The sequence below is a fragment of the Lissotriton vulgaris genome, chromosome 1_1 (assembly GCF_964263255.1).
Source record: "Lissotriton vulgaris chromosome 1_1, aLisVul1.2, whole genome shotgun sequence".
NCBI lineage: Eukaryota > Metazoa > Chordata > Amphibia > Caudata > Salamandridae > Lissotriton > Lissotriton vulgaris.
This window is the reverse complement of record NC_141685.1, coordinates 1,514,251,515-1,514,274,443: the sequence shown is the minus strand read 5'-3', so window position 1 is coordinate 1,514,274,443 and position 22,929 is coordinate 1,514,251,515. Positions and strand designations below refer to the sequence as shown.

The 22,929-nt window shown below is 45.6% G+C and overlaps 1 protein-coding gene across 2 annotated transcripts in view; it reads right to left on the bottom strand.

The window, feature by feature from the left end:
- Window positions 1–22,929, bottom strand: part of TUBGCP6 (tubulin gamma complex component 6) — a 747,379-nt gene that overhangs the window by 601,191 nt on the left and 123,259 nt on the right. For both annotated transcript variants that reach the window (XM_086967433.1, XM_086967436.1), the window contains exon 4: window positions 1,791–2,001. In XM_086967433.1, coding sequence (XP_086823559.1) covers window positions 1,791–2,001 — 211 coding nt within the window. The remainder of the gene's footprint in view (window positions 1–1,790; window positions 2,002–22,929) is intronic.

Genomic DNA, 22,929 nt, shown 5'->3' with positions numbered 1-22,929 from the left:
CGCACGCGTCGTCCGCAGTTTGCCGCACCCACGCTTCCCCAGGGCCGCAGCCTACAGTCTCCAGAAGGGTCCGGGCTTATGCAGCTAGGCAGGTCCGGTGAGCGCCGGGCCAGCAGCAGGGGCTCCACCCACTGCGCTGCAGATGTGGTCACACCGAGGTAGTTCTGTCCGGTGCAGCAGGCCAGGCAGGCTTCTCCGCCCGGTAGTGCTCGCAATCCGATGGTAGGCACGTTGCAGGTGAAGGGTAGGGCGGGCCTCGCCGAGGGGGGAGGGGGGGCACATGTCTCCGGGCGGATCTCACAGTGCGGGCTCCCCAAGCAGCGCCCACGCAGCACCGCCACTTGAGCCTCACCGGGCAGCGCCGGCTTCACCTCTCGCCAGCCGCCTCCAACTCACACGGCTCAACCTGCCGTTACACAGCCATTACAGCGAGACGCCTCCTACCAGCCCCACACGCGTCTAGGCTTGCTCCTGCCTTCCCTCCGTCCGAGGGCCCCAGCGGCCCGTGTTCGCCGCCTGCTGCTCCCCAGCTCCGCTCCCCGTAGGCACTAAGGAGCGGGTGCCGCACAGCGCAGGGTTCCGGGCACCACAGTAGTCTGGCTCGCGCAGCCTCAAGATGGCGGCTCTCCCTCCGGGTTCCCGCAGAAGCGCCGCAGGACTCCGCCACTCAGCTCACCGGCGTCAGCACGGCGTATCAGGCAAGGCGCCTCTCACCAGGGCTCCGGCAGCGCCGTCCCGGCTATTGTCTGTGCCCCCGGTCTCCGCCAGTCGCCACCTGCACCGTCGGGGGCGGGCCTCGGTCTCCCCGGGTTCCGGCCGGGTCTCGCGCCTTCTCCCCGATCTCCCGCCTCTCCTTGCCTGCGGCGATTTCTCGGCTCCCTCGTCCCGCCGCACGGCTCCTGCGGCACCGGAGGGATCCTCAGGCGATCCCGCAACCACTCTGCTTGTCGCCGACACACTCCCTGCACACTTCCCGGGTCAGGACAGGATAAATTAGGGCCTCGCTAACGGAGCTCTAGCAAGTTGCGCCCGCCATGTTGCCTGGCTGGCAACGCCCCCCCTTTGTATCATCATTCTTTAACCATATAATCATGAAAAGCCCCCAAATATAAATACCTAACTTTCGCTTCCTTGAGCCTTTAGCAGAAAATAAACTAAATTCTATTGTTTTAATGTGTTTATAGGCTCCTAGTAGGGAAATGCAGTGACTTTCTAAACCCAGGGAGTGACTTATCCATAATATTTCAAACATTTCAATCACACACCGAGCCAGATTCAGTTTGCAGAGCTGTGCGTTTATCTGAATGGGCAAGACTGTATCTCTGCTGGGTGTACGTGTCAGAATTGAGGATTTGCAACTTTGATCGATGAAGCCAGAGGGAATTACTGAAATTGTGCATGGATCTCATTGCACTGTAATAGGCCAACAAACCTTTAACAATTCTAATGTATTCTATATTAATCAGCTGGAAATAAAATATGGCAGATCGCTTGCTCTTCTGCAATGGAATACATTTCAAAGCACATTGCTAACTTTTTTCATTGATCTTTTCAGCAATAATGAAAACAATGGTGGAAAAACAAACCAGGATGTAAACAACAGCTAAAAGTAATTGTCTGTTTTTGGGCAGTTTCTAAGATTTTTCACATTACAAATTGATGCAAGGAAAGTAAGAAGGCATTTATTTGACATATGGAGCAAGTTATCCTTCAAAGAGAACAATGTCTGCAAAGTTCTGACACCTTAATTGTTCACCCAAGTAGTATGTTTACAAACGAGAATACTTTACCTGATTGAATGAAAATGTGGCAGATACTACACCGATGAAGGCATTCAAAACATCCTTCACCAGGTCAAACTCCTTCCGCATCACCAGCTGAGGAGGCTGAAGCAAGGCAATGCTGAGGATTTGTACCTCTCCTTCTCGAAGTCTATAAAATGTATCAAAGGCTTCTCTTCCTGCTTCTGTAAGGTATGGCTCCTCTGTTTTGCCAGGAGGACTACATCAAATAAACAAAACACAAAAGCAGGGAATATCTGTTAAAAAACACAACTAATGATTTGTAGGACTATTTTGTTGTAACCCAGCTATCCACCATGGTTCTTATCCCAGAATATGTTGACCATACCATAAATGTTGTTATTATTTAGTATCCATATTTGTCTTTTTAACCTTAAAAAACAACAAATCAATTCAAATAAAACAAGCATTGTGTGGCAGACAGGCTGCATCCTATTTTCGTAATTTCCCAAGCTTTCCCTAGTTCGTGGCATGAGTACCACTAGCATGAGGAATACAAATCTGCAGCATCTCAAGCCTGGAGTAAACGAAGGCCAATACAAAAACACCAGTTATACCGAGACACAGCAAAACAGTCTGCACATTCAATACGTCTTTGTTTCTAAGTGTTAGCACATTTAAGCCAGATCTACTCGCTTTGCTAATGGTGGTATTCAATCTTTTAGAGATTTTTCGATTTAGCATAGGGAAGATCGGGGAGGGGAGGTTAAGTTCAGCATACTGAAAGGAATAAAGAAGTGGTCTGACCCAGCCAAGGTAAAAGGCTTAAAGATTTATATATAGTGATGCTTTATGAAAATCAAGTCCAGGGTTGGGCCTCTTCAGTGGGCATCAGATGAGCAATCTTGCAGGAGACGGTCTTCTGATGGGGAGAATTTTATGAGGGATGTGTGGATGCCTCCGATTTTATCCCCCCCACTGAAGGTGGAAATCTCCCAATAAAATCTCATCACAGGGGGAGGTGAAATGATCAGTGCTACAATCAAAGAAATCATCAACAACATTGTTTTTGCTTTCAGGTCGATGGTATAAGATGTGTAGTACCAATGGTTTAGGTGTTGTGTTTTGCCTCTCTCCACTATATGACATTGCAATGAGGAGTTTGTCGAATTAATCAGTTTGCATTTAAGGGACTCATCTCAGTAAAGGTAATCTCTGTCCTTTTTTTCTGCTCTGTCAATGAGGAGAATGTTGTTTCTTAGAGGTAAGAAGGTAACATGAAATGGGAGAAAAGCTATGTGTCTATTAGTGCAATATTATCAAGGTCAGTTTCCCATAAGAGCAGCTTAGCAAGTTGCAGGAGAAAGTGCAGACCTACAGTTTAGGAGAGCAGCTTTGATATGATGTGTAGGAGAAGGGTCATTGGGTTGAGAGAAGGTGATGTGTCTAGTGTTGCTTCAGTGGATTGATCTCAGTGCTTGAAACATCTCTCTCCATTATGATAATAGCCTATTAGCAGCACAAATTATATTTAGGTTTAAAAGCAAGTTTAGGTAATGTTGTATAGTGTTTTAGGACCCAAGTGAAATTTTCCCGATTCATGCCCTTATATAGGTACAAATCACCTTGCCCTTATATAGGCATAGAAATCATGCCCATATTTAGACATAGCCCATGCAGTCCAAATACAGGCATGGCTACTTCCACTAGTTCCAAAAAGCCACAATTTCTTGGGAAACTCAGCTTCAGCAGTCAGGGACATACCCTTTCTTGAATATTGATTTGTCCTAGAAATCATGGCGTTTTCAAATAACTACCATTCCCTTGGGGTTCTTTGGTGACGTTATTATGTCCGACTTTACGTCAAACCAGGCACCTTCAAGGTATAAATATGCCTACAACTGCCCTAGCAAACACACAGTGGTTTGGAGCAGTTCGACTATCTACTTGCCCGACGCACCTCGCTACAGCAAGTGCCGAAGGAAGCCGACCCTCCAGCTGAAGCACTGACAGAGAGGCTCCCTTTCTTTCACTGAGAATCCAGCTTCAGTGTTTCCAAGCTCCCCTTGCAGGGTATTGGGATATCGAGTCCCGAGACAGAGATACCAGACCTCCTTCATTCTAAACCAAGGTACCGCGCTGATTAGACCCTAAGAGAAATCTTGGATAGATTCTTGGCAAAGAATACTAAACCTTTACTACACCTCACTTACCTCGTACTAGACTTAGGTTAGGTACATTGGTGTAGGCGTATTTTAGAAGCACCAGTAAAGTATTTTTAGTCTTTGTTATTTATGTATGTATTTTATGGCTTAGAAACCATACCATGCTTTTACAGTATTATTTTATAATTTTCTTTGTGCTGTACGCATTATACATTACAGTCAGTATTACGATTGTAGCAGTTCATTTCTTTTGCATGAGAAAGAAGACTGTTCAATAAATACTTTTATTGAAAACGCCCGTCTCTCTATTTATCTGCACCTCTGGTGAAACGAAGCATGCACGAATGACTAAGTAAAATATCTATCTATTGTTTCCACGACTCTGAAGATACGTTTTATCTTGGGGAAACAAAGTTGTCATGTTTATGCTGTTGTCAGAAACGAATCCCTTCTTGTTTATTTGAGAAAGTTTCTGGTGACCTGTGAGATAGCTGGCACTCACAATTAAGTCTAATATATTCGATAGAGACCTAGTCGACATAAGTCCTACGTCACATTTATAGGATATATGTTTTCAATGCGCAGAACCTATTTGGAATATAGCAACTACACTACATGGCGCCCAACGTTTGGTAATGCATCGATTTAACACTACACTAGATACTAGAGTAACTCAGTCGTGCTTTTCACAGAGACTCCTTTTTCCCGTAAAATACTCCAATAGACGTCTGGAGTGGGTTAAAGGATAAAATATCCGCCATTACCGAGTAGGACGAAAATCCTATATATTAGTTTTTGGTTTGTTCAACGTTGAAGGATACAGTGTTCCAAAATATTGTGCACTTTATCTTTGTTTCCTTGGAACTTGCTCTGCAAACTTTCATTAAACAAGGTCGCTTAACGGCGACAATAACACCACCGCTGGAGCTGCAGCAGCTGCAGCCTGACCGGGCTTTGACGTTACAGGGTTTGATGAAGACGGCGCGGATGCTATAATCATCCCGGAAAACCTACGGAAAACTAGCACTATAAAGCTTATAACAAATGGCCTATCATCGAGAGGTGGTAGGGTAATTTTTGTCATAGAGAGGTATTGTACTCCTGGATTATCTTCCCAGAAGCAAATCCATTAACACATGTGTTCCACTTCTACAAAGTAGAGGAACCTCCAACGGAATACGTTCCTTTTGAGGACATTGAAATTCCATTAACATACCAAGAGCATGCGCTCTGGTTTAAAGGTGCCCTACAACATCAAAATCACATTACCAGGCTCAGTCCACTAGGTAGACAAGGAGCAACATGGCCGGTATTAGCCAGCTATAGACCACATCCTGCCATTGAAGAAATGTCAGGTCCAGAATTATTAGTTCAACTAAAACAACTAATCAAAATACATAGACAATTGGTTCAATATGTCATGTGGACTCTAACAGTCCAACCTCCTATCAGGATTCCACAACACACCCCTCACCAGGGGAACACAAATAAAATTAGACCACAGACTATACAATCAGTCATTGGTAAATTGCCCACAAAAAGGGAACACATTCTATAGCTCAGAATATTACTCAAATAGAAGCAGTATTTCCAGATAGTACAGCTCATGAGAAACACAGGATTCTAACAATCTGCTTACAATGGGGATCGCACCACACCTGGAGGACTGTGACACTTGGGGTACAGTCTTTGCTGCAATCTACACAAAAACACATGGAGTTCCGTCTATGGCGGCAATACCAGACGTCCTCAAACAGATTCAAAACGAATACGGGGCAGAGCCTGCTTTAAATCTGGGTATGACATTTCTTAAAGATTTCAAACAGGTCTCAGCGAAGCAGCATCCGTGGCGATCCGCCAAAAATTAAAAGAACTTGATGTAACTGAGTAACCATACGAACTGGCCAGAATAATAGAAAAATCCTATGAAGAACTATGTAGAGCTAGTTTGGATGGGAAACCAGTTAAGCCCCAACTAACAGAAAGTCCTGAAAAGGTCTTTATTAAAAACACTCTCACTTCTCCTAAAAAGAAGTGGGAAAACACTAAACAGACACTTCCTAAAGAGAAGCGTTATGAATCCAGAGGTAGGTCTCCTCAAAAGGAGTTCTCTGAAAAGAGGTATATCCTCAGGAACAGAGATAATTTGAGAATACCGGATAGATATCAAGATACTGATACACATTCCACTCGTACCTTTCAGACTTCCTCACAGAAATCGGAAAGAAGAGGACGGCCAGAAAACAAGGAAGAATGCGTGCAGTCCAAAAACTATCAACACGTTCCAAAAAATAAGGAAACCCAGTTCACCAAGGTAGCAGGTCTAAAATTCAGACATGCCGAGGATCTTGAGGACACAACTCAAGAAGGAGAAGTGCGCTCAGACAATGCTGGACAGCGCAGCGGAAGTTACCATAGCTCGCAGGAACCTGAAGGATTATCTTGAGACAGTGGACTTGAATGAGTATATTCAAGTTGAAACTGCCGATACCAGGGTCAGTGTACCCTCATAAGTTATATGAAATAACACTCCGGATGGAGGGGGACATAACTAGGAAAATGAGAGCACCCTTTTGGGAGAAGATCTCTAAGGGTTATGACATTCTTCTAGCTGAAAAAGACTGGCCACCAAAATTTGTCAGGGAGTGCCCACATGGCGAAGACATCATTATGCCAGCCTTCTCAAATCATATTCCAATTCACTTAAAATACACCAATGCCAGAAAATGGGCTGTAGCCCAGGCTCCAGCATTATATAAAAATCATGTAGGATGGGATGAGGACTCTCCTCACCATAAAATATAGTTAAAAAAATCAACCAACTGCTCAGAGGCCGTATCCAGTTAAGCAAGAAGCTAAAAAAACAGGTCAGGGAGATATTAGATCAACTTGAAAACCAAGGGGTGATTGAAACATGCACCTCGTCAATGAACAACCCTTTGTTTCCTGTCTCCAAACCAGACAATACATATCGTCTAGTTTTGTACTACAGACATCTAAACTCTTGTTGCAAAACTTTTGCAGTACAGAATGCACACAGTGCAGCACTAATGAATAACATTGTGCGTAAAAAATATAAAACCACATTAGATATTTCAAACGGATTCTTCTGTCAAAACATTGCACCTGAAAGCAGGTACTTGACCGCTTTCTCAATTATGGGGACACAGCTTCACTTCTGTCGCCATACGAACGGATTCAAGAATTGTCCAGGGTTATTTTCAGCCAGAGTAACAGAGTTACTATAAACAAATGATGATGAGGCATTATCTTATGTCGATGACATCTATCTTACAGACGATGATTTGGATAAGCACTTGAATAGAGTGAACATCATAATACTTGGTTTCGCATCTGAAGGGTACAAATTCAACTTTAAAAAATCGCGAATTGCCCATCTCAACGTCCTATTCTTAGGGTACGAGCTTTCAAGTGAAGGCAAAAGCCTGGCAGCCAACTTTTTAGAAAAATGTGCACTGCTCAGAACTCCAAAAATGCTGAAAAACTTACAGTCAATTCTAGGTTTCCTGAATTTTGGAAGAACTTACAATCTAAATTACGCAGAAAGGGTTAAACCTCTCTACGAATTAATCAAACCTGATTTCAAAACATCTAATTGGACTCAAACACACACAGAAATTTTGCGTTCAGTACAAACAGACATGTTAGCAACATCACATTTACAGACACGCGTAAACGTATGCAATAGTGTAATCAGAATAATCCCAGGAAGATGCGGATTCACGTACTTAACCTTTAATGAAAGTGAAAATGTACCAATTGCTTGCAAATCACACTTGTACACATAAGCGGAAATGAAATTCACTTCAACAGAAAAAATTCTGACAGCGGTTCAAACTGCAGTAGCAAAAGAGAGAGCGCTTGCACAGGGTAAATGTATAATGGTTGTTACTCCTGTACCTGCCTTAGAGGCAGTGACAAAAGCAAGCATTCCGAATGCAAAGGCTTTACATCGAGATGGATACAATGGGTTTACTCTCTTGCTGCAACAGACGTTGAATACGTTTTTGATCCCTACTTGAAAACTCAAGAATTTTTACAATACGAACAAGAATGTCCTCTGCCCACTGAGATTCTGCCTCTGGAACAGTACGAATATATAATTTATACAGACGGATCAGCACAGCCCGCAATCGAGGTAAACAAGCTTATAGTGCTGCGTGCGCGATTGTTAAAGGTCGCTTGCGCGATGGTAAATTACGACCTATGGTCACAAAAACGCAATCTCTCGGAGACTGTACAGCTCAGCCAGCTGAACTACAGGCATTCAAGATGGCGTTTGAAAATGACGATCGCGAATTTCCCACACTCATAGTGTGCAATTCGTATTACTGCGTGCAATTTTGCAATGAATACTTGCAGAACTGGGTTCAAAACGGATTCAAAGATGCAAAAGGTGACACAATCAAGCATAAGTTGCTTTGGGAACAAGTAGTTCAATTACAGAAAGAACTACAAAAGACTCACGTGATCCACACACTGAGTCATCAGCGTGATGGCGTTCACGTTGCAGGGAATTCATTGGCTGATGAGACCGCGAAGGCAGCAGTGCAAAAGGCTTTCGTAGCTGCAATCACTCGTTCTAATACAAAAATAGAAGGCAAAACTATGCTAGCTGTCAATGCCACAAGCAAAGGCAGTGGTGCAGCGTTACCTCTAAAGTATCCACTCGAATATTCATACATAATTGATGCAAACTCCATTCCTTTTGCTCGAATCCCTGAAGTGGGGGATAGGGTCATTCCAAGCAGGTGGCGGAGAGGTGCTTTGATTCAAGAAGCACACATGGGAGAGGGTCTGATACATCAAGGGATTTCTAAATCCATACTAGAATTAAAGGAGACATACTGGTGACCAGGTATGAATGCCCACATTCACAAATTTGCAATTAATTGCCCTGACTGCAACAGAGATCGCAGCAGAGAAAGCCGCCAGATACCGGACTACAGTGTAGCCAGCCCAGTACAGACACGATTGTAAGACAGCATTAGACTATCTACACGCAGACGTCCCCATAGACGAATGTGGTCCCACAACTATTAGGACAAGATTCATTTGGATGTGGCCTCAGGGCTCGGCTGACGCCTGAACTGTTATAAAAGATTTGCAAGTCTTTATCAGCACATACGCAATCATCAGTTTACATTCTGACCAGAGTCCTGCGTTTAGCTCTCGAGCTTACAATGAGACCAGGGCCAATCTGGTCTGGCCATTGCGGTATTTGGGTCCCTTCCATCCTGAGGGAAATTCGGTAGAGGAAAGGAAAAACCGGGAAATAAAGCAATCTATAACAGCTAGGGATTTAGGTTCGGGTGATGGGTGGGTCAAACATCTAATAAGTGTCCAACGTAGTTTAAACAATCTGCCAAGACATTCTCTGGGTGGAATCACTCCATATGAAATACTTTTTGGTACTAGAATGCTTATCGAGGACCTCGATCGTCACACTTCAGTGGTAGAACAAGAACCCTTTGATATCAAAGACCGTTTGGCTGTTTTGCAGGACTTAAATGAAACAAGAAGTCTAAGCAACACATTGCAGAAGACAACGATACCTGAAGAAAAACCACCTGTCCCAGCAAGGCCTGTCTAGATTCCAAAGATTGGGGATCTAGTCAGAGAAAAGATTGCGGATAAGGAGGAATTTGGGCTTCTTACAGAAAACCAGTGCCTGTGCTAGCAATCCACAGATCAAGAACAGTGTTACTGCCGCCCCTTGCTGGAAAAAAGGAGAACCAGTATCCATCGATCTGGTAAAACCGCAACATGCGGCCGATAAGAAGTAGTAGGCCCAGTGGACTCCAAAGATGTAGCAGAAGACCAAATCTTGCTACTATCGAAGAGGTTCAAGCTGAGAGACTCATCACCTTTGAAGAATCTGCAGTAAGAAAAGAAGGACTATAAAACAAAGCCATGGAACTTGTGCCTACCCAAATAACAGTTCGTCAAGACACTCCTGTCTACAATGATATAGCCTCTGACTATACTAATATGACAAGGGATCAAGCAGCTCCAACAGTTTCAAGTAATCCTGATGCAATACCAACAATTGACAGAACTGCCTCTGGCTATTTCATCAACTTTGATATGTTTTCTGAGGATCCTAGTGAACCGGAAACAAAGCTAGCAAATAAAACTTTAAAAGATCAAGTAACAGAACTTTTACAGCAACTTGAAACAACTTATCTAGTTTCACCATGGGTTGAATTTTGGATTGTGCTAGGCGTGTTTGGTCTCCTACTTTGGCTAATATCATTGTATTATCTCTGGGAATGCTGATAAATGGGAAATATAGTAAAATGAACACAGCAAGTAAGAACATCAACTTGCTCCTGAAGCCACACAAATCATCTCATCGTGAAGGAAGAGACTTGACATCAGTGAACATCACAGCCGTTCCTATACCTGGTGGTATAGCATGGGACAGAACTGATTACGACATTTTTGGCCCGTAGAGCGGTTGAAGATTCCATATCAATGCAAGGTTTCCTTGAGCGATTTTGTTTCACCCAGCACATTTTCTGATGATTGGGACTTTGAGACTGCTAATAATATGATGTCAGATTTAGAGATGTCTGCAAAATTTACAAAACATGAATATTTAGAAGGTTCATCAGATTATGAACATATGTATTGTTTTAATCATTATGGTCATCATTATTTGCACAAATCTGCAAACCCTAGAAATGGATATACTTTCAATCAATGGGAACATTGTCCAATACCACCAAAAGGTAGCTCAAAAACATTCTATTGAAAATGTCCATACTTTTCAGGTTTTAATGTCTCAAATCCAGAAACATTTTACTTTAACAATGTTAATAAGACAGGAATGAAAAGTATGTCAACAAATACTAAACAAATTTAATCTGCAGCCTTTTATGGTCAGTTGTCTACGTTAGGCTGCTTTGACTTTTGGAAAAACAACATTGAGACAAAAACTGTCTGGGGCACAAAAGACTGGCAGGTGCAGGGATTAGAAGCTTTATTTCGAGCCTGCATTATCCCTGAACAAATAATGTTTTTGAATGATACTGTGCAACAGACATCCTGTCTTGGCCTAGCCAAGATAAAAGATTTAAACAAACCGTCCATACGTACACCTGTACCTGATAGTAAGAACACTTCAGAGGGGGTGGTCGACGTAAAATCACTTTTACTTACAAACAGAACTGATCCCGATTGGAAAAAATGGTTAATCTGGCCCACAGACACGAATAACTGTCAAGATAGATTCCTGAATAAGACACAAGGGTTTACAGTAATTAGGCCAGATCCAAGATATGTCCAAAGACAACATCCAGGGATAGTAACAACATACAGGGTAGAAAAACTGTGCCTTGAATGGCTGCAAAAATCTACACTTACAGAGGTAAAACAACACTTATCTTTACTTAAAGATGGCGTTGATTTAAGGGACTTCTTACAAGGTCCTGCAAAACAACGTTATAAACGTTTCATATATGCCATTGATAATGAGGCTTGGAAAGCGACACAAGCAAAGACTGCAGGACAAATACGAGAAATTGATCGTATTAATTTAGAGAAAGCTCTCTCTGTAGTGGACAATGGGTTAACGACTGTCATCCAGAATGTATTCTTTGGACAGCATTGTATCCTCTGCCATAGACATAATGGAACAGGACTTGCTCATGCTACAGCATGGACAATCACAATTATGTTATATAATGCTTTTAGGCTTGACGTTGCAAAATCTTCGTTCTGGATATGTGCCATGGCGTCTAATCAACACCACGTCATTGTTTTCTGTATTTAACCTTACAGATAAACAAATCACTTTGGCACAAAGAGTAGTAGACTATACGGTGCTGAGCATTGAAAAACTGGAAAGATTACCATTAACTGTTTCTTAGAAGCCAGCAACAGAATGGATAATACATGGAACAATCACTCTGCCCGTCACGATTTTCCACTTTCAATATTGTTTGAAACATATATCAGTGGGCGTGTATGAAAGGTTGGGTAAGGAATACATGAAGTCAACCTGGGAATTACCATACACACACAAATGTTGGAGTGGGGGAAAAGAAGTATTTCTTAGTGGTACAAACTGTAAAAATGCACTAAGCAGTACACTTCTAGGTCAGGGTATTATTTTACATGGAGCCTGCGATGGTTCTTCGACCAACTTATCCTGCCAATTGCAAGGTTTTCCGGCAGCGGTGATAGATCCAATTTTTAGGCAGCTTTACAAAGGGAGCTACATAATGTTGAATGATCACAGCTGTTGTGGAATGATGCCAGGAATAGCTTATCTCGTAACTGTGTCAGCCAGGGTCACTTCTTGCATGCAAGTATTGTTTCCTAAAGCTAAGACAGACGGGGAGTCGCCGTTATGGCCTTCACTGAACATCTCTTCTATTCGAATCGATACTTTAAGCAGAATGAAAGCCATTCTTTTACAAAAAACTGTGCCACTGACCTCGTCCAAAGAGACGTATGGTCTGCAAGTTGCAAAGTCCTCTGCAGAGATACATGCCCTATTATCAACAAATTGCCCCATACATGTCGCAGAAATGTTAGGTCGTATCCTAAACATGTCTAATACCAGTGGTATTGTACATGTATTTAAGACAATTTTTTCGGGACTGTTAGCACCTTTTGAAGCTGTCCTAGGCATTTTTCCATACTTCGTGCACTTGGTGTTTGGCGGACTGCCTCTCTTTTTGGGACTCACAGCAGGAATACTATTTTTACTACTCCTGCTTCGATATGGCAAGCCAATCCACCAACGACGCCAAGATCACCATGGAGAACACCCTTCTGGCGATGAGGTGTCGTGAGCGCATAATCCAAATTTTGGGCTTGGCTCCTTTAAGAGATCTGAATACCACATGGTTTCTATCGTTTAGACCAATCTGGCAAGATTGCATCTTACCTGTTCTTCTATGTGGAGAAGAATGCGTGCTAGACACCTGTCTAACACTTCCATCAGCACTGCCAACGGATGTTGATACTTTGCTTGGTTCGGTAACGGCTCATGCATTGTGTTGTCCCCAAATGCTACAAATCCTGATGACGCTGTTCATGGAGGTCCCACCAGCACAACAAGCTGACGATGAGATACGTGGACCGACAGGCACACAGGTACCATCTACTGCGAACATTGCTAACGCGGCTGCTGCTGACGGTAATGCTTCACATTTTTGTGCAATCGATTTACTTAATGAAGTAGTCCAACTTTCACCTATAGTGGTAGACAATTTCTTTGCCAACTTAGATTTCATGTTTTCTCCTAACAACGAGAATGACTTTTGAAGTAAGCACACAGCGTTCTGATGAACTCTGAATTCCACCTTCGTTTTTCAAAACAAAAAACTCTGACTTTGGAACTCTTTTCGACGATATGACTTTTTTCGAAAATTTAACTTTTTCTTTTTGGCACAAAGTAATCTGCTTAAAGTAGAACTATTCTTAGAGAACAAGAATTCTTTGACACACTTCCAAATGACAATATCTGATCTTGTCCACAACCTAAACAGTTTATATATTCTGTCATGGAATGATCTCAACTTTTTTCTTCTGTATTAACCTGTTCGACGCTGCTGACGGAACCGTTCCGTCACGGCCCTCGGGTGGGCTGTGCTGGTGACGGAACGGTTCTGTCATTGCCCGGCCGCCGCGCCTGCGCGGTGCTGATTTGGTGCCTGCGCAGCGGGTTTAATTAAGCGGGTGTGGCCGTGACGGAACCGTTCCGTCACAAGCACAGCTCACCCGCGAGCCGTGACGGAACGGTTCTGTCACCAGCGCGGGTCAGCCGCGCGCCCGCCCGCGACCGTTAGCGCTGCTGTTAGCGGAGTTAAGAGGCATTTCATGAATGTACTTTCATGATTCATTCAGATAGCATTTCCATTATCATACTATATGCTTTGAATGAAAATATTGCTTTTAAGAGGCGTACAGTACAGATGCTCTTTTTCGTGTACAACCATTTCGAATGCATTTTATGTATTTTGGGAGGGATTTTTACAAATCATGCTTTAGATATGTTTTAAATGCCTAGAATTTAGTATTATCAAACATAATAAAGTGGAGTGGGTATTGTATAGCGTTTTAGGACCCAAGTGAAATTTTCCCGATTCATGTCCTTATATAGGTATAAATCACCTTGCCCTTATATAGGCATAGAAATCACGCTCATATTTAGACATAGCCCATGCAGTCCAAATACAGGCATGGCTACTTCCACTAGTTCCAAATAGCCACAACGATTTCTTGGAAAACTCGTCTTCAGCAGTCAGGGACATCCCCTTTCTTGAATATTGATTTGTCCTAGAAATCATGGCGTTTTCAAAGAACTGCCATTACCTTGGGGTTCTTGGGTGACGTTATTATGTCCGACTTTACGTCAAACCAGGCACCTTCAAGGTATAAATATGCCTACACTTGCCCTAGCAAACACACAGTGGTTTGGAGCAGTTCGACTATCTACTTGCCCGACGCAGCTCGCTACAGCAAGTGCCGAAGGAAGCCGACCCTCCAGCTGACGCACTGACACTGAGAATCCAGCTCCAGTGTGTCCAAGCTCCTCTTGCGGGGTGTTGGGAAATCAAGTCCTGAGACAGAGATACTAGACCTCCTTCATTCTAAACCAAGGTACGGAGCTGATTAGACCCTAAGAGAAATCTTGGATAGATTCTTGGCAAAGAATACTAAACCTTTACTACACCTCAATTACTGTCAGAACCTGATGCCAAAATCCGTACCTTCCGCAGGAGCTGAATGGCTGAAGACCTTCGAAGAATATTTCCCAACTCCCCAATGCCTCTGAGCCAGAATGATCAGAAACAGGGGTGTGATCGTGGGGGTGTCGCGGGCCGGAAAATCAGGCAAGGAGGCCGAATGTAGTGGGCTATACTTGGGTTTTATTGGTACAAGAGTCAACAGACAGGATGGTAAAGGTAGTCCGGCAAGGTCGGCTGGTTCTTCCTGGTCGACTATCTTCCGCTGCAGGGTCCAGGGATGTGCTCCGGCTCCGTTGCTGGGGAGGTACCTCGGAGGGCAATAAGAGAAAGAAGGGACCGTTAGACCGAACAGGGTCTCAAGACGTATGCTGACACCGACACCGGGGCGTGCGTGGGAGGAAAAGGAACGACTAGTGAGGGAGGGTTCTATGGGGAAGAGGAACTTACCGAAAGTTAGGGAAGTAGATCAGAAAAAGGGTGTCAGGGTGACGGGAAGGTGGGCGTTTCAAGGTGAAGTGCTTTACAATATTCACAGTGCTCTTAACGTGCAACAAGTGTCTAAAGGTAAGAGAACTATACAATATATACACGGAGCACCTAGCGTGCTCACGGGGAGGTTTACGCTACTCACGCGGTCCGCCGTAGCTCTCCAGTGAGCCACGGCCGCTCTTCAGCCACCTCCTCAAGGGCTCCACCAGTCCTCCGACCACTCGTCTTCTTCGGCTTGCTCTTCCTCTCGCTCTCCAACGCCAGTCTGAGTATCCTGCCACAATGCTCCGACCTAGTCCTCACAGTGGCGTTCGCTTTTCACTGGTGCTGTCGCTGCCTCCGGGGTGGGACTTCCGGGTTCACGGTGACGTACTTCCGGTGCCTGAGGACCGGTGATAGGTTCCTGGAATAGAGAGAGGGGCGGGGCACTGTGGGTCATGGTTTTCGCTCTGACAACGTTACGGACCCGAGGGGGTTGTCTAAAAGTGCGTGAGCGTGGAGTTCTTGACAGCGGTAAGGCTTCAGGGGGGCAGAGTCCGGGCAGGGGTGATACAGGGACCGGATCACATTCCCTTCCCCTGGCTGTCTTTCTTGTACAGGTGGGAGAACTGGGGTAACGGGATAAAAAGTCCGCATTGCCTTGTTCAGATCCTTTTCGGTGACGTGTATGGAACCGAAAGGGTTGGAGAGACAGGAACCACCGGAGGACCCGGTCGTTATGCCCCTTATTCCGGGCCATCCATTCCAAGGGGGCATGGTCGGTGTAAATGGTGAAGTCCCTACCCTCTAGGTAGTATCTCAGGCTTTCGTTTGCCCACTTGATGGCGAGGGCTTCTTTCTCAACAACAGCATAGTTTAGTTCTCTGGGAAAGAGTTTTCGACTGAGATACAATATTGGCTTTTCGTTTCCTTGTGAGTCAACTTGCGAGAGGACTGCTCCCAAACCCTGATCGGATGCATCCGTTTGGAGTATAAAAGGCCGGGAATAATCAGGGCTTACAAGGACAGGACTGGAGGTTAGGGCGTCTTTCAGGTCGTTGAATGCCTGCCATACAAGGGGACTGGGGTGTTTTAGGGCAAGCTCGGTGTGTGTAGCCTTTTTTAACAGGTCTGTAGGAGGGGCAGCTCTTTGAGAAAAGTTGGGAACAAATCTCCTATAATAACCTAGGAGCCCTAGAAATGCCCGGAGATCTTTCTTTGTCCGGGGGAATGGAAGGGTCTCAATGGCTTTGGTTTTGGATTCCTGGGGTCTGATCAGACCTTCGCCCAAAAGGAAACCGAGGTATTGGACGGTTTGGGCGGCCAGGGTGGTTTTGGCGGGATTGATGGAAAACCCAAAGGAGCCCAAGGAAGAGACAACCGCATGCAAATGGACTAGGTGTTGTTCCCAGCTATCGCTGTAGATGACTATATCATCCAAATAGGTACCTGCATATGCTGTGTGGGGACGTAGTACCTGATTCATGGCCCGCTGGAAGGTTGCAGGGGCACCGTGTAACCCAAAGGGCATGACAATGAACTGAAACAAACCCTCAGGGGTAGAGAAGGCGGTCTTCTTCTTATCTTGTTCTCTGAGGGGGATCTGCCAATAACCCTTGCAGAGATCAAGGGTTGAAATATATTTGGCCTTCCCTATCCTTTCGACCATTTCGTCTACTCTGGGTAGAGGATATGTATCGAATCGGGACACCTTGTTTACCTCTCGGAAGTCTATACAAAAGCGGACAGAGCCGTCGGGTTTCGGCACCAGGACTATAGGGGAGTTCCACTCACTGACCGAGGGCTCTATAATTCCCATCTTTAACATGTCCTCGGTCTCCCTCTTAATAACTGCTCTGCGAGCCTCAGGGACTCGATAGGGACGCAGTCTAACCACTTTCCCAGGTTCTGTTTCAATCGAGTGTTCGGTGACGGTAGTACGCCCCGGACAGGAGGAAAAGACCTTCATTACAGGGGTCAGGGCTGCTTGGAGGGCCTGGACCTGTACCTGAGTCAAAGCAGGGTCCAGGCAGGGGTCGAAGGGAAAGGAAGAAGGGGATCTGCTCCCCATTAGGACAGGAAGGGGTCCCTCCCATTTTTTTAAGTGATTTACATGATAGATCTGGGACGTGCCTCTTGTGGGGTCGAGATCTATCTCATAAGTAACTGGGGTTACCTGACGTTGGATGGCATAGGGTCCTTGCCACTGGCCCAAGAGTTTTTGGTCGGAGGAGGGCATCATCAAGAGGACCAGGTCGCCCACGGCGAACACCCTGGCCTTGGTACCCTTGTCATATTGTCTTTTCTGTGTGTTTTGGGCCTTTTCCAGATTCTGTTTCACTATCTCCCTTATCTCTGCTAGATGAGTTTTTAGGTTGTTGATGTACTCTGGTAAAGGGCGGGTGCGGTCAGGCTCAGCTTCCCAGGCTTCCTGGGCCATATCCAGTAAGGTGCGCGGGGGTCTCCCATACAGCAACTCATACGGGGAGTAGCCCGTACTGCTCTGGGGCTTACATCGTATGGCAAATAGAGCCAAAGGTAGGATTTCCTCCCACCGTTTGGCCTCCAGGCCTAACAGTTTTTTCAGTGTCTGTTTCAAGGTGGCGTTATAACGCTCAACCAGCCCATCCGTCTGGGGATGGTATGCCGAAGTACGGATTTGTTTTATTCCTAACATAGAGCAGACTTGTTTAAGCAGGGAGGAAACGAATGGGGTGCCCTGATCCGTGAGGATTTCCCGGGGAAAGCCTACTCGGGAGAAAAGTGTGATTAAAGCCTTGGCTATGTTCTGCGCTGTGGGCTGGCGTAAAGGGAAGGCCTCAGGGAAGCGGGTAGCATAGTCTACTATGACAAGGGCGTAACGGCAACCTGTTCGGGAGGGTAACAGGGGCCCTATTATATCCATCCCCACCCGACTGAATGGAATATCTATGAGAGGAAGAGGTTGTAGGGGTACCTTAGGGGGTCGGTATCGGCTGTGTTTTTGACATACAACGCATCCGCGACAGTAAGTTTTGATGCGCTGATGGACCCCGGGCCAGTAGAATTTGTCAAGGACGGTCTGACTCGTTTTTCGTCCCCAAAATGACCCCCTAACAGGTGACTGTGGGCTAGAAAGAGGACTTTATCCTGGAAGGGACCGGGAATCAATAGTTGTGCGGGTTGTAAGGGGCCTCCCTTTCGGTATAACAACCCCCGCTTCTTAAAGAAATAAGGACCTACTTGTGTGGGGTCTTCCTGTTCTAAGGCCCTTCCCCATGCTTCTTGCAGGAGCGGGTCCTCCTGTTGGGCTGCTCGGAACTCTTGGTCGGTTTGCCAGGGTGGGTCATCCACATTCACTGGATAGGCAAAGGTAGGGTGTTTCTTCTCCTGTCTTTTCTGGTTCTTCGATTTGTGAGGTTTCGGTTCTTTAGAAGGGGAGGACGGACCCTGAGGGTAAGGGGCTTCTTTCCACCATTGGGTCAGGGAGTCCGTAGTGTCCTGGAGAAGAGCAGGGAGTCCGGGATAATCACTTCCGAGAATGGCTTGTTCGGGCAACGCCGGTACCAGACCGACCGTGAGGTGGGTTCCCGGATCCCCGGGATGTTGCACCCAGACTTGAGTGGTGGGGTAGCGTTTGGTATCGCCATGTACACACTGGATGGCCACTACTCCGGTTGGCGAACCCTGGGGGAGTGCCAAGTCTTGAGGGCGAAGGACGCTTTGTCGGCAGCCGGTATCTGCGAGGGCCAGCACTTCCTGTCCTTCAATGGACACGGGGCAATGAAACGGAGGGGGAGTGTCCCTCGGCGTGTTGCAAACATAGTTCCGAACCAGTCCGATTTCCATGGGTACCTCCTTCTGAGGACACATGCGGGCTATGTGTCCAAAGTTCCCGCAATGGTAGCACTGGGGTCCGGGATTGGGGGGACGATACAGGACTGGAGAGTGTAAGAGGGGAGGAGGTTCTGGTCTTCGAGAGAGCAATGGCCGAGTTGGCCGGTTGGCTGTGGGGTTGTGTGGTCGGTGCGGGTTTTCCTCCTTACCGCGTTGCAGCTCTTGAGCACGGCCATACGCACAAGCTATTTCTACTGCGGTCTCCAAATTCAGTATGGTATGTTGCCGGACCCACCTTTGAGTGGCGGGATGCAAAGAGTTCAAAAATTGTTCCAGATAGATTTTCTCTAATATCTCGTCTTTGGTGGAGTTTTCCGGTCTAAGCCACCGGTTGGCGAGGTCCTTGATGCGGAAGGATAGAGCACGCAGATTTTCTTGCGGCCCTTCCTTAGCTTGTCTAAGCTTCATTCGGTACGTGTCATCGTCTACCCCCAGACACTCTAGGATGCATTTCTTTATGTCTGCATAGGGGTTGTTGCCCTGGATGTTGGCTTGCTGATAGGCCGCCTGAAGGTCTCCGGTGAGAAGGGGACCCAGATATTGGCCCCACCGATCCACGGGCCAGTTTGCCGCTTGAGCCAATCTCTCAAAGTTAGTAAAGAAGTAGTCCGGGTCTTCCCCCGGGACATACTTCTGCAAAACCACGGAGGGGAGAGAAGCCATGGCCCGTGGTTGTCCTAAGACGTCAGTCAATTTGCCCATGGCTTGGTCATGCGCGGTTCCTTGACCCTTCAAGACTTCATGTAGCTGCCCTCTGTCGTCCTCGGCGGTTTTCATGAACTGCTCCATAAGTTTCCCCAGTTGTTCTTGGGAGTCGGCCATTCTCTTCATGACGGCCTCCATGCTTCCAGCGGATCCCACTTCTGACACCAGATGTGATCGTGGGGGTGTCGCGGGCCGGAAAATCAGGCAAGGAGGCCGAATGTAGTGGGCTATACTTGGGTTTTATTGGTACAAGAGTCAACAGACAGGATGGTAAAGGTAGTCCGGCAAGGTCGGCTGGTTCTTCCTGGTCGACTATCTTCCGCTGCAGGGTCCTGGGATGTGCTCCGGCTCCGTTGCTGGGGAGGTACCTCGGAGGGCAATAAGAGAAAGAAGGGACCGTTAGACCGAACAGGGTCTCAAGACGTATGCTGACACCGACACCGGGGCGTGCGTGGGAGGAAAAGGAACGACTAGTGAGGGAGGGTTCTATGGGGAAGAGGAACTTACCGAAAGTTAGGGAAGTAGATCAGAAAAAGGGTGTCAGGGTGACGGGAAGGTGGGCGTTTCAAGGTGAAGTGCTTTACAATATTCACAGTGCTCTTAACGTGCAACAAGTGTCTAAAGGTAAGAGAACTATACAATATATACACGGAGCACCTAGCGTGCTCACGGGGAGGTTTACGCTACTCACGCGGTCCGCCGTAGCTCTACAGTGAGCCACGGCCGCTCTTCAGCCACCTCCTCAAGGGCTCCACCAGTCCTCCGACCACTCGTCTTCTTCGGCTTGCTCTTCCTCTCGCTCTCCAACGCCAGTCTGAGTATCCTGCCACAATGCTCCGACCTCGTCCTCACAGTGGCGTTCGCTTTTCACTGGTGCTGTCGCTGCCTCCGGGGTGGGACTTCCGGGTTCACGGTGACGTACTTCCGGTGCCTGAGGACCGGTGATAGGTTCCTGGAATAGAGAGAGGGGCGGGGCACTGTGGGTCATGGTTTTCGCTCTGACAACGTTACGGACCCGTGGGGGTTGTCTAAAAGTGCGTGAGCGTGGAGTTCTTGACAGCGGTAAGGCTTCAGGGGGGCAGAGTCCGGGCGGGGGTGATACAGGGACCGGATCACAAGGGGGAAAGGGGAATGGGATTGAAAGAGAGACTGCCGCACTGGATTTGTCACTGGACTCCTTCCCAAGGACCCCTGACTGCACTTGTAAGGAAGCACAGTTGCTAAACACAAACTCTAAATACCTTTTTCTTATTATTGGTAAACTAACATTCTAACAGATCTATACCTCAATGTGTGTGGAGATTGCCCCTCTTATGCCAGTTGAAGAAAATTTTGAATTGATATATCTCTTTCTAATTAGGCAACAAAAATGACCTTGCATTTAGGAGATAAGGTAAATAAAGTCTTTCTTGTCTTTCTCTTCTGGTATGACATTCCAAAGAAGCCAGAAGAAACTGGTATGGAGGTAAGTACAAATATATATATATATATTTCTGCCTACATGTAGACTGTTGAATGATTCCAGTAATTAGGCAGTTAATGTGAATTAGAGTCTGTAGAAAATGAATGCCTCTGTAAATGCTGCCATGGAGTTAATTTTCAACTGAGTAAAAACCAGAATATTAATACACAATGAAAAAATACAATTGCCTACTAATAGTCTCAACAAGGCAATTAAATGAAAGTGCGCAGTTTGAATTTGTTTTCCTTTAAATGAAGAAATCACTCTGGAAATTCTCTGTGGCTCAGCTGACGTTAATACGTGTTCCACAACAAAAGGATACTCTGTAGTGCCGAGATTCCCTCTAGAGGGCAGCTGACTAGAAATAATAAACACCTCACCGGAATAGACGAGCTGAGAAATGCGAGATGACTATCGCTGACGCTGAAAAAACAAGTCTCTGAAACCAGAAGACGAAACTCTTCAAAGATTAACTCGGAAAAAAGCTAATTTCCTCAGGAACTCTGAATGCAGGTTCAACTGGCGAAAGCTTCAGTTGAAGTGCGCCGTTATTTGATAGTGCGAGCTACTTGCAACTGAGCTGTCACTGGAGACTGGAATGACTAGAACGCTAACATTCACCGCCATGTTGAGTTATGTATGAAAGAGGATAAGACCTAACTACGTGTATGTAATGCCTGAGCAACCAAATGACTCCACACTGCTGGGACATGACAGAAAGTGCGACCCCGATTTAGTTTGAAAATAGGGCCTCTAACCCTCAACTGAACCATCTTGACACTTACCTCTTCCCTCGTACTATACTTAGGTTAGGTACATTGGGGTCGGCGTATTTTAGAAGCACCAGTGGAGTATTTTTAGTCTTTGTTATTTATGTATGTATTTTATGGCTTGGAAATCATACCATGCTTTTACAGTATTATTTTATAATACTCTGTACGCATTATACTTGACAGCAAGTATTACCATTGAAGCAGTTAATTTCTTTTGCACGAGAAAGAAGACTGTTCAATAAATACTTTTATTGAAAATGCCCGTCTCTCTATTTATCTGCACATCTGGTGAAACGAAGCATGCACGAATGACTGAGTAAAATATCTATCTATTGTTTCCACAATACGTTTTATCTTGGGGAAACAAAGTTGTCATGTTTATGCGGTTGTCAGAAACTAATCCCTTCTTGTTTATTCAAGAAAGTTTCTAGTGACCTCTGAACTAGCTGGCACTCACAATTAAGTCTCATATATTCGATAGAGACCTAGTTGACATAAGTCCAACGTCAAATCTATAGTGGTAGATCTGGGGGTCTCTAGTTGGCAGAGGTAAATACCTTTGTCCAAATAGGGACCCTTGCTTCTAGTCAGGGTAAAGGGATACACACTGTAGATAACCCCTGCTCGCCCCCTAGGTAGCTTGGCACGAGCAGGCAGGCTTATCCCCAAGGCAATGTGTAATATTTGCACTTAACACACACAATGACCCCAAAGTACACCACAAACTGAGACCACACAGGTAAGTTTATATAAAAAATATATCTTTATCTAATTTAGCAATTTTAAAACCACTTGCAGTGTAGTTACACGATTTCTTCACTCTTCTCGATGATTGCACAATTTTCTAAGGAAGCGTTATCACTTTAGTTTCAGTCTCAGTCTCAAATTTCACAGTAAGTAAAGGTTGTAGGTTAAATGAGCTTAGAATCGGCTGCTTGCCGTACCTAGCGCTGTTTAGCAGGAGCACCCCACCGTGCCAATTGAGAAGCAAAGTCTCGGCATAGATGAAGC